Source organism: Balaenoptera musculus, chromosome 19, assembly GCF_009873245.2.
Source record: "Balaenoptera musculus isolate JJ_BM4_2016_0621 chromosome 19, mBalMus1.pri.v3, whole genome shotgun sequence".
In the NCBI taxonomy this organism is placed as follows: Eukaryota; Metazoa; Chordata; class Mammalia; order Artiodactyla; family Balaenopteridae; genus Balaenoptera; species Balaenoptera musculus.
In genome coordinates, this window is record NC_045803.1 from 16,158,892 (window position 1) to 16,176,912 (window position 18,021).

At 36.5% G+C, this 18,021-nt stretch overlaps 1 protein-coding gene across 2 annotated transcripts; it reads right to left on the bottom strand.

The window, feature by feature from the left end:
- Positions 1-1,113: 1,113 nt before the first annotated feature.
- ZNF260 (zinc finger protein 260) lies at positions 1,114-17,352 on the bottom strand. Of its 2 annotated transcripts, none has more exons than XM_036832947.1 (2): positions 17,310-17,352; positions 1,114-7,338 (listed from the first exon to the last, which is right to left on the bottom strand). In XM_036832947.1, the coding sequence occupies exon 2, from the start codon at positions 6,867-6,869 to the stop codon at positions 5,631-5,633; it is 1,239 nt and encodes a 412-aa protein (XP_036688842.1). In that variant the 5' UTR covers positions 6,870-7,338; positions 17,310-17,352; the 3' UTR covers positions 1,114-5,630. The 2 variants fall into 2 exon arrangements, with proteins under 2 accessions (XP_036688842.1, XP_036688841.1); XM_036832946.1 differs by lacking the exon at positions 17,310-17,352 and adding an exon at positions 14,615-14,670.
- Positions 17,353-18,021: the final 669 nt, after the last annotated feature.

Here is an 18,021-nt window from a genome sequence, read left to right on the forward strand (position 1 = left end):
TTGCTCTGAGCCTAGGGATCACCCCAAGGTGAAATCTTGTCTTCTCAAGATTAAGTAAGACTTCTTGGCATGCTTCTCATGTGGACATATGTATATCTTTTTTTCTTTTCTTTTTTTTTTTTTTTGGCTGCACTGTGTGGCATATGGGAACTTAGTTCCCTGACCAGGGAGCAAACCCACACCCCCTGCAGTGGAAGCAGAGTCTTAACCACTGGATTGCCAGGTAAGTCCCTGTGTGGACATGTGTATGTCTTAGTAAAGTCCCCCCTATATACATCTGCTTTTGAATGTCTTATTTTCCCAGGGTTTTACCCTAGTTTTTCCTCCAGGCCATAGTTTGTGTCCCCACCAATATCTCTTGCCCCAGGCATCCCACCTTGAAGGTTTTATGAGCAGTGCATGCTCATTTCCCCACCTGCATTCTGAGTAATGTAAAACAGCAATGTGCCTTGCATCAGTCCTTCATGTATCCTCAAGATAGGTTAGAACAGAGATACACAATAATTTGCAAACATGGTCTGCTCTGCTCCTTCAAGTTTGAGAAGGAGAAACTGGGTTGCCACCAGGTCACGACCAAGATCACTGTTGTGCTGGGGAGGGGTGGGGAAAGAGTAAACATGCCACAAAACTTTTAAAGATGGCTTTTCTTAATTGAGCATTTTCTTGTTTCAAAAAAGCTTTGACTGTTTTTCAGAGGTACTACAAAGTTGGTTCAGAAAGCTTCTGGGGTTTTTTTGTTGTTGTTGTTTTTCAGTTTCTGTGGGAAAACAATAGCTTGGAGCTTCCTAGTTCAACATTTTGGTGATGTCATTTGCAGGAACTGTATTTTCCACATATTTCCCATTCCAACAATTTTTATTTTAAAATGAAGAAATTGAGACTTAGGAAGTTTTACAAATTGCCAAAAATTACAGAGCTTGTTAATGGAGTTGGGATTATACTCTTCTAATGAGAAGTGGCTTTGTCTTATTTACCATATATCAGGAGCTCATAGTAAGCATCTGACAAGATGTTTACCTCATATTTAACTGGCTGGGGTAGAATTAAGCAGGAAGTGGACTGTCTTAGCTTGAGCTACTATAACAAAATACCATAGACTGGGTGGCTTAAACAACAGACGTTTATTTCTCACAGTTCTAGAGGCTAAAAAGTCCCAGTAGCAAAGTGCTGGCAGATTTGGTGAAGGTCCATTTCCTGGGTTGTAGACAGCTGCTGTCTCACTGTGTGCTTGGTGCATACACGAGGCATTCCTTATAAGGGCACTACTCCCATCATAAGTGTGCCACCCTCATGACCTAATCTAAAACTAATTAATCTCCCTAAGGCTCCATCTCCAAATACCATCACATTGTAGATTAGGGCTTCCACACATGAATTCTGGGCTGGGGTGGAGGGGAGATTTCCTTATTCACCGAACAAAATCTTTAATATAATGGTATTAAGCAGCGACGGGCTTCAAATTACTTTGTTCAGAATCCTCATGCTGAAGGACGTGAATCACAATTTGAACAAATGCAAAGGCATACTATGTTTTGGGACAGAAAGACAGTATCATAAATGTCATTTCTCCCAAAGTAAGTGTATAAATTTAATGTAATTCCAATTAGAATATCAAAGGGTTTTTGTAATTTGAGAAAACTATCTTAATTTATATAGAAAGAAAATTAACTTAGCCAATAAAACTGAAAAACAGCAGGGAGTGGGGGACTTGCTGTAATACTCAGTATCAAAATACAATAAGGCTAATGTTATCAATTAATATGGTGTTAGTATAGGAATAGAAAAACAGATTAATGAAGCAAGAGAATATAGAAATAGGTCTTGGTATAAATCAAAATATAAGGCAGTTTAAGTTGAATGAAGAAAAGATCATATGGTTAAAGGATTACATAGCAAAGTTTTAGTTGAGTAGGAAAAGTGTGGTATCAGTAAAGGATTAAGAACAGGCCTTTCCCACTGATTCATCTCTGGAAAGATGACTTTAGATTTGCATTTCTACCACACTTTCCTTGAAGAAAACACCACTGTAAATCTCTCATTTGTAGCCTGTATCTGGATGGGACGAACTGTTAATTGGCATGTAGACATTGACAGCCTATATAACTAAGGCATCACAAGTCTTGGGAAACCAAGGCAGTGGCTTCTCTGTGCTTAAATGATTATCATTGTTACAACTGAGTGTGCCCCATGTGATGGTGGCACACCGTGCAGATGCCCTGGTTGATTATTATAAACTGTGCTGGATGAGAATGTTAATGTTTCCCAGTGCTGAGGTGAACCACGCCCATTTTGATCTTTTCTCCTCTGTGCAGTGCTGAAGCAGTGGAAGCTGTGCTTGCTTGGGTAGTTGCAGGACTGTCTGATGAACATGCTGTGAAGACATTTTCTTGTCAGGACAAAGCTAATAATAAACCTAATGCTAGGTTAAAGCTTATTCTGCTCTCCCTCTCTCTTTTTTTGATTGCTAGTTCAAATCTGTGATTGCTTCTGGTGGACATGCAGGTGTCAGAGCTGTGTGACTTGCTGCTAAACTGGCTGCTGGATTATTTTAACAAATTGTGCTTCTATAACTGGCAACCCATCTGGAAGAAAAGAAAATGAACCCTCATACATGACATTAAAAATTCAATTCTAGATGGATTATTTATATATTGCAAAAAGGAAATAGACAACTTATAAGAAAACCTAAGAAGTAACATATACAATCTAGAGATTAAAATATCTCTATAACCAATCCATAAACTTCCTAATGTCTAATACATGAAGTCTTCAAAACTGACAAAAAAATAAATAATCCTATAGGAAAATAGGCTAATAATATGAAATTTTACAAAGAAGCAAATCTAGGAAAAGGTGAGGTTTATACTCATCAGACAAACATGAATTTTAGTATAATACCACCTATTGCATGGCTGGAGGAAACCTGTCTTTTTGAAAATAACTGATTGCATCTATTAAAACTTTAAAATAGCACATATCCTTTAATCTAGCAGTCTCTTGCCTATAATCTATCCCCAAGAAATAAAAATAAAATGTAAGGGCCAATATAAAGGTGTTTACTATAGTGTTGTTTGTGATGGCAAATAACTAGCAACAAGTTGAATTAGTAGGGGGATGGCTGAATAAATTTATAGCACACAATATCACTGAATACTGTGCAGCAACTGCTTATCTTACTCTATTTGATCATTATAATCATTCTTGTTGCTGGGCCTTGGCACTGACCAACTATAGGCACGAAAAGGTAATCCTCCTTATTTGGTCTGGATTAGAGTTCCTAGTTGCTCTGGTAACTTCAAAGCCGCACCAGCACAAGTGGATAACACTTAAGGAATATGAGAGAATGCTTAATGAGAAATGGAAGAAAAGAGAGGATAATTTAGATTCACATAGATATACATGTATCTTATTTGGATACATTACCTCACAAAGTCAACCTATGGCATTTATAATCTTATCTCAAGACCAACCTTCAAATATGCTAATAAGCAGTGCAGTGCTATAGTTATAGTAGCATAGTATTATTCTGAGTTTAAAAGAAATTGATATATTTGAAAGCAGCCTAAGGTTTAAGTGTTACATACTCATTTTTATCACTATTCAAAAAGAGCACTAACTGCTTTCTATATGTCAAGTTATTGTGGAAAAGAATCAAAAATCCTCAAAAAGATTTGCTTTTAATAAAAGAATTCTGTTTAGGTCTGAGATCTCCCTTTTCAGTGCCATTTTCCTGAAGGAAACAAACAAACTAGAGGTGGGGGAAACTGACTGTGGCAGACTAGAGGAAAAAAATAGTCTGAGTTTAAAACTCAAGCTGAAATGCAAGAGTTGATGTTTTACTCAATGGCATACAAAAAAATGTAAGAGTGACATGTTTTCCTCATTTAAAAAATGTCAAATTTCTAATGCCAATACTGGTTATGTGGACTATTAAAATTCCTGATAAGTGTTTCTGAAAAACGAATTATCTCTAACAAGTCTGTGCATGTATTACTAAGTGATGTATTACAAAGTGATATGATCCTTAAATGTATGTGATTCAATCACCTGTTGCAAAATCATGCTATAATCTACTGTGGTCTCAGTAAAGACCACACAGAGATTAGTGATATGACATTTGAGAGTAAATTTAAATAACTAGATTTGTTACCATTCCAATTTTTAAAATTCATATTTTATAGTAAAGATATGATTGTAGAAATATCTTCTGTAAAATATCTGCATCTAACTGGGAATGTGAATCCACTATAACATGTACTCCATGTAGTTTCCCTACTCCTATCCCTATCTTTTTTAATTTTCAGAAGTTTAAAAGAAACAGCATAAACAACAGAATAAACTCATATATTATTACAATTCAGAATTAACATATTTTGTTTTATTTACTTGGAATCTTTATTTCTTTTTAATGAAATAGATATTTAGATACAAAACTGAAGTATCCTTTAACTACCATGTTTGGCCCCATTTCCCTTCTACTGCCTTTCTTTTTAGAGACAACCACTTTTGGGAACTGAGTGTGTATTCTTCCAATCCATTCTTCATAGCTTTACATAAAAATGTTCACTCATAACCAATGCTTTAATACTAGTGTTGGTTAGTGTTGATTTAATTTAAATTCATACAGGAATAATTATAATATATTCACTTCATTTGTTTTCACTCTACATGACTTCCATATCTTTCTTATTAATACATATAGATTTAATTTGTTATACTTAACTACTAGAGAATATTATACAGTGTGACTGCATCACATTTTATTCATCCATTTCAAAAGTGACAGACATTTGTTTCCAATTTTTTGCTAATATAATTCATGCTGCAATGAACATAAAGGTACAGGACTCCCTGGGTACATGTATCAGTTTCTTCGCTATATGTATGTATACTCAAGAGTGGGTATTCTGGAATCTGTTTTCGAAATTCTTTCCTACCCTCAGGTTTGAAAAAATTCTCCTATAAAATTCTTATATTATTAAGTTTTGCTCTTTGCATTCTAACCTTCATAACACTTTTGGATTTTTAAATAAATACTTTAATGTATAACAACAGCAAAGATCTAATATTTTTCCACATGAAGAGTCAATTTACCCTGAGACCATTTTTTGAATCATCCAGATTTTCCTACCAACTTGTGATTACCACCTCTATCAATTGCCAATTCCCCATACAGACATGCATATGTTTCTGGATATAATATTCTGTCACAATCTTTGTTTTCTATTACTGCATCAAGAGCAAATAATTTTGATGATTATACATGTAGCAAAACATGTAACAAAAAAATGACAATTTTGTCTCTTAATTTCACATCTTTATACCTCGCTTATCTTTGTCTGAATGCATCAGGTAGGCCTTCCAGAACCATGTTGATTAGTGTCCATGACTGGATCCTTAATGAGAATGCTCCTAAAAGTACAGCATGAACAATGTTTGTTGTGGGGTCTTGGGGGTGTAGGTTTTCATGATACTGTGATAGTTATTAAATTCTCAGTATATTACATTTTGAGCTGTTGCTGAAGGATTTTCCACATTCATGTGAATTTACTGTAAAATGAATTTTCTGATATACTGTTTAATATGAATTCTCTTGAAGGTGTTCCCAAATTCAAGGCATTCATAGAGTTTTAATGAGTATGAATTCTCTGGTGTCTAATATGATGTGACTTCTGGCTAAAAGCTTTCCCACATTCATTACACTGATAAGGTTTTTCTCCAGTGTGGATTCTCATATGCAGAGCAAGAGTTGAGAACTGAGAGAAGGCTTTCCCACATTCATTACAGCCATAGGGCTTCTCACCTGTATGGCTTCTCATATGCACAGTAAGAGATGAGCTTTGACAGAAGGCTTTCCCACATATTTTACATTCATAAGGCTTATCACCTGTGTGAATTCTCACATGTACGATGAGAGATGTGATTCGAGAGAAGGCTTTTCCACATTTATTACATTCATAGGGTTTCTCTCCTGTGTGAATATTGTGATGTTTAATGAGGTACTGCTTCTGCCTAAAGATTGTTCCACATTCATTACATTTATAGGGTTTCTCTCCAATATGAATTTTCTCATGCTCAGTGAGGTTTGATTTCCCACTGAAGGCTTTTCCACATTCCTTACATATATAAGGTTTCTCTCCTGTATGACTTCTCTGGTGTCTAATGAGGCTTGACTTCTGAATGAAAGCTTTCCCACACCCTTTACATTCATAAGGTTTCTCGCCAGTATGAATTCTTTGATGGATAATGAGGTTTTCCTTCTGGCTAAAGGCTTTTCCACACTCATTACATTTAAAGGGTTTCTTTCCACTATGGATATTCTGATGTTTAACAAGGTATTGCTTCTGGCTGAAAGCTCTTCCACACTGATTACATTCAAATGGTTTCTCTCCTGTATGAATTTTCTCATGCTCAGAGAGATATGATTTGCCATTGAAGGCTTTGCCACATTCCTTACATACATAGGGTTTGTTTCCAATATGATTTCTCTGGTGTTTAATAAGGCTTGGCATCTGAATAGAAGCTTTCCCACATTCATAAGTTTTCTCTCCAGTATGATGTTTTTGATGAGTAAGTAAGTTTCCCTTCTGGCTGAAGGCTTTTCCACATTTATTACATTTATATGGTTTCTTTCCTGTATGACTTCTCAAATGTAGAGTAAGGGATGAGACTCGAGAGAATTCTTTACCACATTCATTACATTCATGTGATTTCTCTCCAGTATGCATTTTCTTATGCTCTATGAGGTTTTGCTTCAGGCTAAATGTTTTTCCACATTCATTACATTCATAAGGTTTCTCTCCAGCATGAATTTGATCATGCTGAAGGAGATCTGATTCAGGCTGAAGGCTTTCCAACATTCTTATCATGCACAGATACCTTCTCCAACAAGAATTCCTTAGTATCTCTTGACATGTGACATGGATGAAAGCTTTTCCACATTCAGTAAATTCATATGGTTTCTCTCCAATAGTAATTTTCAGCTATCTATCAAAGTTGAATATATGATGAAAGACTTTTCACATTGGTTATCCTGTGATTAGCTGATTACAAATTGGGATGAAATATAGCATCCTCATTATATTCTTAATGGTTCTTTTTTAGACAGCTTCTCTCATATTTAAGTGTAAATTAAATGTTCCAAACTCGTTTAAACTGAGTCCCATACACAGAGGAGTAGTCTTAAAGAATCAATGTCTGTGCTCAGAGGAAATACTTTTCTGCTACCTAGGTTTTCTGAGTTTTTCTTTAGCTGTGTTTTCACGGAGAAGGATGAGACTTAACCCACAAGTCTTTCCTGTTGTGTCTTTATTTACTTATAAATTTCCCAGGCCTTTTCTAAAAAGGAGTACAAAAAAATCATCATTGAAAAGAGTTAATCACTGTAAAATATTTAATGCCTGGCATGTAGTAAACATTCAATAAAGTAGCAATCATCATCATCAATATCACACTTGTAAATTTTCCCACTATTTTTAATAAAATTTCAAAAATATGCAATTTAAAAATAGACTCTTTATTTCAAACCTAACCTACCAGTATAAAGGAAAGCTCAAATACAAATAACATCCATGGGTGCATGTAGCTTAAACTGCTTTTAAATGAAACAATGTATACTTTATAAATCAGTAAAGTAAGGGAAAACATAAAAAACAGGTGACAAACAGGATGAAAGACAAACACGTAACATTTGGAAAGCCTAGGATGAAGGGATAAAAAATAAAATGAATAGGAGTATTAATAAGGGATATGTGGTTAAATAAGATATTTATTTCTACATTTTCCTGAAACTCCATTAAAATGACAATAGGGGATGAAGGGCATTACTCATAAAATCTAAAAGGTTGAGGAGACAACAGTGGATGAAAGTATTAGGAAATTTTGAAAGGAAAGCAAATAAAGGACTGTAAATTAACAGCAGAACTGAGTGACTTAAATAAAATGCTAGCAGATGAGGATGCCACTTAGAAGCAAGGCAATCTGTGACACAGCTGTCAACAGAAAGGCACTATAACTGGAGACACTGCATGAGAGTGGAAGGTGGGGCTTATAAAATGAAAGGAGCAGCTGATACACCCAATTCTCCTAACTGGAAAGAAATAGGAATTATCCAAAGTACAACTGAGAAACTCCAAATTTAGTGATGACAGGGAAAGTAGATGAGAGTACCATAATGAAAGAAGGGGATGAGTATAAGTTTATATATAGTATAGGCTCCCAACTTCTTTCTTCTGCTAGACTCCAAGAATGCTGGTAGTTGTCAGATAAAGGAAGGGTTCTTGTTTGAAAAAATGAGAAGATCATGAGAACACCTACAGATACTGACATTTGGAGTCATATAAAAGAAAGACTTAGATATCTGACTGAATGCTGCACAGTGAAGCCCACCATTTCACAAGACCCACCCATGGACACAGAGATTAAAATAATCTTTCTGGTACCTCAATGTATTAATGTAGAGTTAAAGATCACAAAAATTGGACAAAAGCCATAATGTGAAAGATCAAACAAATAGGAAAAAACAAGGCAAGGAACAAAAGAGCACATACATACAATATATAATTAGTATCACAGAAAGCTAAGAGATTATATAGCAGTGAAATATTAATAGGATTCTATAAATAAGTGCTTTTGGAAATAAACAATATGATGCTGACCTTAAAAATTCAATAGGTTGGGAAAAAAATTCCAGAATATCTCCCAGAATAAAAAAATTAAAAAAAAAAAAAAGAAGGAAGGAAGGGAGAAAGGAATAAAGAAGGAGAGTAGGGCTTCCCTGGTGGCGCAGTGGTTGAGAATCTGCCTGCCAATGCAGGGGACACGGGTTCGAGCCCTGGTCTGGGAAGATCCCACATGCCGCGGAGCAACTAGGCCCGTGAGCCACAACTACTGAGCCTGTGCATCTGGAGCCTGTGCTCCGCAACAAGAGAGGCCGCAATAGTGAGAGGCCCATGCACTGTGATGAAGAGTGGCCCCCGCTTGCCGCAACTGGAGAAAGCCCTCGCACAGAAACGAAGACTCAACACAGCCATAAATAAATAAATAAATAAATAAATATTTTTAAAAAAAAAAAAAGGAGAGTAATGACTGGGAAATTAGTAGTCTAGTGGAGGAATCCAGGAGGTTCAAGAGAAAATATGAAGCATCAGAGAAAGGAGTTTCAGAGAAAATATGAAGAAAAATGAATGCAGGAAATTTTCTGAACCCCATCTTTCATATTAGCATGTTGATAATGATTAAATTGATCACATTTAAAATAGGTAAAATAGCTGTATAAAATACGGGAATAAACACCAACAGACACAGTCAAATGAGTTGAAAGTGGCTGTCTATGTGGAACAAAAACTATGGGTGAGGAAGAATGGAGCAAGCATAGCTATAATCCTATTTGACTTTTAAAAGCCCCTATTTGTTATACTTACAGAGATCTTGAAGACTTGGGCCTTTTAACTTGACTGAGTCTATAATTGTATAATAACTATAGACAATGCTCTTTTTATCTACTTACAACTGAGTTTCACATGGGCTAAACAGCAAAGTACACATATATTTAATGGGAAAGAAAAAAAGAAAATATGACAGAAAATAGCCATTTTTGCTTCCAAATCTGATTTTGATTTCTATTTTGATTACTGATACTATCATTTCTTGATACAGAAACTGTCATTGCCATCAAATTCAATTTTCATTTGTTTTTCTCCTTTCATTATGCCTGATATACTGGCACCCAAGCTCTTTTTTTTGTCAAGAGCCCTTTCCTTGGCCTCTCTTTAAATCCTTTCTTTTGTAACTGTTTTCCATCCACTCACTGCAAACCTTGGACATTATCCTGATCTATCTGTCTTAAAATTATATCCTCATTTTCTTATAAATCATTTCAAGAACTGATTAGTAATATGCTGCCACTCATATCAGTGCTATAATTTCCATAACTAGAAAAAAATACCTCAACCCTCACTGCATACCATAAGCAAAAATTCACTCAAAATCAATTATAGACCTCAGCATAAGAACTAAACTTATTAAAACTATTAATAAAAAAACTATTAATATAAAAGAAAAAATGGTAGACTTCATCAAAATTAAAAATTAATTAACGCCCTTCAAAAAACACAGTTAAGGACTTCCCTGGTGGCACAGTGGTTAAGAATCCACCTGCCAATGCAGGGGACACGGGTTCGAGCCCTAGTCCGGGAAGCTCCCACATGCCGCGGAGCAACTAATCCTGTGTGCCGCAACTACTGAGCCTGCGTGCCACAACTACTGAAGTCTGCACACCTAGAGCCCATGCTCTGCAACAAGAGAAGCTACTGCACTGAGAAGCCCGTGCACTGTGACGAAGAGTAGCACCCGCTCGACGCAACTAGAGAAAGCCCACATACAGCAAGGAAGACCCAATGCAGCCAAAAAAAAATTTAATTAATTAATTAATTAAAGAAAAGAAAAGAAAACACAGTTAAGAAAACAAAAAGGAAAGCCATAGACTGGGAGAAACTAATAAAGGGCTTGTATCCAGAATATATACAACTCTTGAAACACAATAATAAAAAGATAAACAATTTAGTTTTTAAAATGGGAGAAAGACTAGACATTTCACAAAATAAAATATCTTATTTGTGCTCAAGAATGCAGACAAGAAGGATAAAAACTGGCCTTTCTGCCAATGAGCTTCAATGTATGTCTTAGACATCAAAGCGAAAAATACAAATCTAACAGTGTATACACTTAAGATCCAAGTTGCTCTGGAAGCTACAATATAAGATGGAGATACAGAGATTAGAGAGATTGGGCTAGAAGTGAGAGACAGTTTAATAAAAATGAAGGTCAAGGTTGAATAGTGGATAGGATTTTGATAGATGGGTCACTGCACAATCAACGGCAAAGATGCAAAGAATTTCATACATATGAAGGGAGAGGTGAGAACGGTGCAACCATTACTACTTAAAGCTAGAATAATAATCACAATCACTAACTGTGCAGTGAAGGGAAGAGGGAGACTGAAAATATGTATTGTAAAATGTATAAAATATACTGGTAACAGATAGTAAATAGATACTGTCTCAAATCAGGGATGAAGACTAAGAAAATTATGAATATAAAGGCAACCATAAGAAAAAAATATAAACTTTCCAAATTTTCGGGAAAAAAAGACATATATTCAAAACAAAGAAAGATCCTACGCAAAAGATACAAAAGATAAAAGATGAGGCAGAATTTAAAACAGTTGGGAATTCCCTGGAGGTCCAGTGGTTAGGACTCCATGCTTTCACTGCCAAGGGCATGGGTTCAATCCCTGGTCAAGGAACTAAGATCCCACAAGCTGCGCTGCGTGGCCCAAAAATAAAATAAAATAAAATAAAAACAGTATATAAAGTAAAATCAGAGAATCAATACCAACCATATTGTTCCTGTCAATAAGTGCAACTAGAATAAAAATAACTATTAAAAGAGCTATGATAGGATCATACAGAAAATTCTCAGGCCTCAAACCAGACCTCCAGAATCAAAAAACCTGTGTGTAGGGCCCAGCAATCTGTATTTTACAAGCCCTTCAGGTGACTTTGATTCATGCTAAAGTTTAACAACTGATATGGCAAAACCCTCCTAAACTATATATATACAAGATATGCATCTAAAACAATATATAAGAATTGCTAAAATAAAGACTAAAGATAAAATAAAGAAGATAATCATGAATATATAAAATACAGATATCCAAGATACAAAAACACATTAGCAACTGAGAAGACTACCTCTCTCAACCTCGGAGATCAAATCCATGAAATATACAAACATATAAAAAATGGGAACATGAAATAAAAACATGCACTTATTTATAATATAGAGCTAACTAGTTTATTTTGTATCTTGAAAATAGATAGTGAACCATCTTTTAAAATGCTCAGAGAACATTCTCAAAATCAGTCCACATGGTAGGCCTATAAAATCTCAAATATTCCACAAAGTAGAAAAGGACAGATAAAAAATAAAATACTCTGACTAAAAAAAAAAAGTCATAAATTAGAAAAATGAAAATCTTTCACTTGTAAATTCCAAAATCTACTGGCTTGAACAAACTCTTTGGTCAAAGAGGAAATTAAAATAAATTGTGTAATGTTCAGAATATTATTCAGAACACAATGTATATCAGAACCCAGAACCCATAGAACACATTTGAAAATAATGCTTGGAGAAGTTTTAGCATAAATGTTTACATTATTTTTAAAAGAAATAATCATAATAAACATTCCAACTAAGGAATTACAATAAGGAGAAGAAAATAAAAGAAAAACAGAAAAATTAGTAAAGATAAGAAAAGTAATTATTACAAACAAAAATAGAAGTAATAATAGATTCATGAGTTGATTCTTAGGGAAAAACTAAAAGGGAATAAAAGCAAAATTACAAAAATAAAAAATGATTATTTGGAAATAAGGATTGTAGAGATTATTTTGCTCAACCCTATGCAAATAAATTTGAAAACCTAGCAAATACAACCTCTGAAAACTGAGACCAGAAAAGACAGAAAATCTAAACAGAAAAATAAACATAGGAAAAAAAGAGATAATCATTCAGACATTTTATCACCCCAAAGTCCCAGGTATACATGGTTTAAGATGTGAATTTTACTAAACTTTTAACAAAGTACAGTAATACTATATATTTAAAATTTTCCAATTTTTAAATTCATTAAATTTGCCAAAGCATGATGCTCAACAGATCAGGACTAAGTTCTGTATTACTAATAAGCCAAAAGAAAACACAGAAATTACATCTCCTTGGTAATTAAAGCCCCTTGTATTTTTACAGGGATTATATCAACATCCTTCACACATACTTATCAAAACTGAATTTTTTTAAATACATCTTTAATGGAGTATAATTGCTTCACAATGCTGTGTTAGTTTCTGTTGCACAACAAAGTGAATCAGCCATATGCATACATATATCCCCCAATCCCCTCCCTCGTAAGCCTCCCTCCCACCCTCCCCAAACTGAATTTTTTATACTGTGAAATGACAGTCCTGAACTGAACTAGGCAACATTGTCTGAATACCAGGCAAAATGGTCCTTTCAACAGCATTTATCTTGTGGTTTAAAAAGTATTTTCAAAGTATAAATCAAAATGCTCTAATGCTAAGCAAACTAACTGTGCTACAATGCCTGAGTTGAGTAGTTGCAACAGAGATCCTATGGCTTACAAAGCCTAAAAAACTTACTACCTGGCCCTTTACAAAATAATTCATTGACCCCCCCCCACCCCAGAGTGGTGGTTCCTCTCTCCTCTACCAGGCTGGAACCAGGATGCATTGTTGATCCAGCTTCAACCACAACTAAATGTTAAAGAGACACCTGGAAGAAATCTGGATCTTAAAGTACCACAAAGACCAAAGCTACCACGCAAATTTTGACTACTCACCACATAACTGATATGTGACCAAGAAATGAATTCCTACATTCCTTAAACCAGCACATTTTGGGGTTTATTATAGTCACTTAGCTTTACCATGATTGATAACACTTTTTAGTCCTGTTTCATTGCTTTACATATCATGTATCTGCAGATGCCAACTCAACTCAGGCATTGTAGCCTGAAAGTAGTCTCAGACCATAAGAAAATGAATGAACTTTTTACAAAAACACATAGTAGGGTATAGTTGCCAACCTCTGCTCTTAACAGATCACCATTTAAACAGAATACATTGAGTTTGCTTCACATTTGAGCATTTTGATATATGTTACAACTCTTCTCAACATAGCAATCACAGTAATCTTGTCACAGTCAAATCATGTCACTGCTCTGCCTAAAAGTCTCCTTGTATACTCATAAAACATTTAGAAGCATACAATGTTAATAATTGCTGCTTCCAGGGAGCAGAAATGGAGAACTGAGAGCCAGGAATAAGGAGACATATCTAGTCTTTTAATTTCTATCAAGTATATGTATTAGAGTTTAAAAATAATAGTTCTATTTCTCTTTAAAAGTAACAGGGAGTTGAACTAGTAGGAAGTCAGCACTAATTTCCAAGCCTGCATTATTGTTAAAAGGCAGGAGTTGGAGAAGAGTTATACTATGATATCTGGAGGTAAGAAGACAATAAGAAATAAGGATAAGGGGGTAAAATTCAACTCTGAGGTATATAACGATAGAAGGAGGGAGAAATGATAGTTAAATTTTAAAGAAAAGAATCTACGTGCTAGTTTTTGAAAGATTACAGATCTATAATCCTTGGCAAGAAGGACTGAATGAAGGAAAGGAGTCTAGGCATATAGGGAGAAGTAAAAAATGGAGAATGTTACAGAGAGAAGGACGAAATTTAGGCTGTAGAAGTCCTAAAATTGAGACTGCAAATGAGGTAGAGAGGCTGGCATCCAGAATAGAGGTTAGAGAGGCACCCAGTCCTCCAGAATCTGAAAAAAGAAGAGTACCAATCCAGGAAGAACAGGTGGAAATGTTACCTAGGTATCTAAAGAATTCCTAGCAATTTTCACTCCAAAGGATGGGGGCTGATAAGAAAACCTCCTCAAAAAAAGTTTCAGATGTTGTAAACTCACTGAGTAACTGTAATGAGCCTTTATTCCATTCATACCTGCTGGGTTCTTCCTAACTCACCTGGAGAACACCTCCTTTACATTTCTTCCTCAATCATCCATTGCTCTTCTTGTTTGAACTGGTGACTTTAAAATTCGAAATACTAACATAGGATTTGGATGTTACTGCTGAAGGTCAAAGCAGCATCCCAGAATTCAGGCTGAGCCCTTAGACCCTCAAAGGAGTTGAAGGATAAGGAAAGTGCACCTCCTGGAGATGCACAAGGAAGCTGGCTTGTGAAAAAGAACAATGTAACGCTGACCCTTTGGCTTAGAAACTGGAGCACATACATACATGTGAGCACATGGAAAAAAGAGTATTTGTAATTTGCATCTCAGGTCAAACTCATTATACCATTTAAAGGCTCCATACATTTCAAAAAATGAGAAACAGAAGGTATCGTATTTTCAGAATTTAGGTTACACAGAGAAACTACAAGACTGAGTTGCTAGAGTTCTCTAGAATCACAACCTGTACGGGTACCTTTGAGCAGGTGTCACTTGTAGCCTTGCTCCTGACTGAACAGTCACAGTCACAGTTTTGAGTATCATAACAACACTTTTCTCATAAGTGTGAAGTCGTCAACCTTGAGTGATATGGATAAAATACAAAGGGAGTGACTCTGAAATAATTCATGAATCAGAGTTCTTAAAATTTTTAGAAGCCTAATATTTTACCTAGGTTATGTTACTCTAGGAGACATTAAATATTTTAAGCGTCCTATAATTATATGGTCATTCAATTCATTGGTTCAGCAAACATATATACATTTCTCACTTATTATGTGTATTGAAAAGACCATGGTCTCCAATTTGTAATGGGGTATGACAGATAAAAGGATCATACTTCCTCACACGCTTGATCCAATGTAGTATGCTTAGAATCTGCCCGGACAGTGCTATGAACTGATGAAAACAGGTAATACAGAAGGGGGAAAGGATGGAGGCAAACTGCAGGAGGAAAGACATAAGTATAACATTCTGGACATAAAGAGTTTGAAGTTCCTATGCAACCTCCAGATGGTGCTGTCTATTAGGCAGTTGGATATGTGCATGAGGAGCTCAGGACAAGCCTCAAATAGGAATGATCATTTGTTAGTCCTGTGTCAGCTGAAGCCACAGCAGTGGAATTTTTTTGCTCATAGAGTTCTTAGAGGTGAAAAAAAATGATCAAAGTCAGAAACTTAAGAACACTAATATTTAAGGGAAAAACAGAAACATAAGTCACTAATGGAGGGTTTTTCTTTTTCTTTTTTTTGGGGGGGGGGGGAGTTGTTCCTTGGTTTTGACCAGAATTATAAAAATGAGAGAAGTATTATGGAAATCAAGGAAACGTTCAAGAATGAGGCAGTGATAAACTCCTGAAAAGGAATGGAGTGAACACAGAAATCTAATTCCTCCATCCCAATTAAAAATGGAAGTGTACAAAACACGCAAGCAAAAATGTGATTCTTATCCGTGCCCTAGCTGCTGCATCCCCTCACAGCTATTTTTATTTTCTGTGTAACTACAAATATACATTCCTATCCCCACTTACTAAAAAAAGTAGTGTATTACACCAAACATACACTTTACTTTCTTCATATAACAAAATACATTGCAGACTTTCAAAATCTATCTAACATATAGTATATATTTCCATTTGCTCAAGTCTTCTTTTGGGTCTTTCATTAACATTTAAAAATAATCTTCATAAAGGTTTTATACATTTACTGTTTATCCCTAGGTGTTTTATCTGATTTGTTGCTATTGTAAATAAAGTAGTCTTCTTTATAACTATTACTGATTATTTTCGGTATGTATCAAAGCTATTATTTCTATACATGAATTTTTGTACTGTGGTACTTTTCTTTTTCGTTTTATTGAAAAATATGTTAAGTGTGATAAAATACTGGAAGAAATTCTCTTTGTAGATAAAAGAAAAATTTGTTTCGCTACATTTATAAAGGCCATTTCGTTTGGGGAAAACCTGGCCAAATTAGGAGTCAGACTGCCATGCTCACTGACAAACCAGGGAGTCTTAAATCCGTTACTTGATTTCTGCACCAAAGACAGGACAACTTGCTTCCCAATTCCGTCCGTGCTGTCTGCACTTGTGGAAACTACCTCTTAAAGCTATTCCTTAGTCCAGGACTTCTCAAAGCAGCCTTACCAAAATTCCTTCAAAGAATTAAGAAAATTCAATACCTACAGAGAGTCTAGACAACGAATAACAAGTTTCCCGGAAATCTTTCCAATTTAAAAAAAAAAAAAAAAAGGAATGCTGATTTTGTTTTCTACTCCACAATGAGTCTGCTTTTAGCCTTTTCCCTTTCTCATCTTTCACAGAAACGGATGCTCCAGAGAGATGCATCCTTATCATTATTTTAGAAACTAGAAAAGTGAGGTTTACATGGTACTACCCCACTAAGTTCACAATGCCACCCAAACTCACAAACCTGGAACCATACAGGTTGCAACTCTACAACCCTCTCACACTCCCTCACAACCTTTGTCACCCACCGGAGAACCCGCCCGTTTCCTTCTGTACCCCTGCCCCCATCCACAGAAGCTTTGAACACTGCACGTCACAGGAGGCGATTCCTCCCCTTCAGTTTCCCCAGCCCGGTAGTAGGCTCCACAAAACCTCCCTTACAGCCTACCCGACCGGATTCTAAAACCAGAAACCCAGGTCCCGCAACAAGATCTGCGTTTCGTTGAGCCAAAACCAAACTCACCAGCAGACAAAGACGACGATGGCGAGCCGGAAAGCCTGCGCCTGCGCCTGCGCCTGCGCACTCCAGGCTAGCGAGCATTCCCAGAGGTCTCCTGGGCTCCGCCAAGCCTGGGCTCAGTACCGGGCAGAATCAGTCGATATTGGCCGGTTGTCCACGTTTTTTTGACTGTGGACTACATTTCCCAGAAGTTTCAGTGGTTCGAGTCGGCTTTTCGAGTCAGCTTTCGCGCTTTCTCAACTCCACCAAAGCTTGTGGGACTGTCTTCCTGGTTGGGGGAGTAGTGTACGTAGGCTGAGCCTCAGGACTTAGGTAACACTCTATCTGTGCTAACTCTACCTCTGGAAGAGGGCAGTGGTGTGCCTTGGGTTATAAGAAGCCCAGTTCAAGCACGCCAGGGAGACTCCAACTAGGAGCCACGGTGCAAGGCTACGCCAGGAGCGCCAGAAGACTCCAGGGCGCGGTTCGAGGCTGGGGTGGAGTAGGAGTGAGGCAGGGAGTGATTGTGGGGATCTCTTTGGCAGGGCTCAAGCCCAGCGCCATCTTGTCCCTCGCGAGTGCGGCTCTGAACTACATTTCCCAGAGGTCGCCGCGTTCTCCGGCCGGAGGCTCTGAGTAGAGCTGTACGGGAGCCGGGTGTTAGTCTCTGAGCTGTTGGCGGCTGACGCCGCGCACGGGAGATTGGAGGTGAAACGTCCAGAGCTCGGGGCGGGGA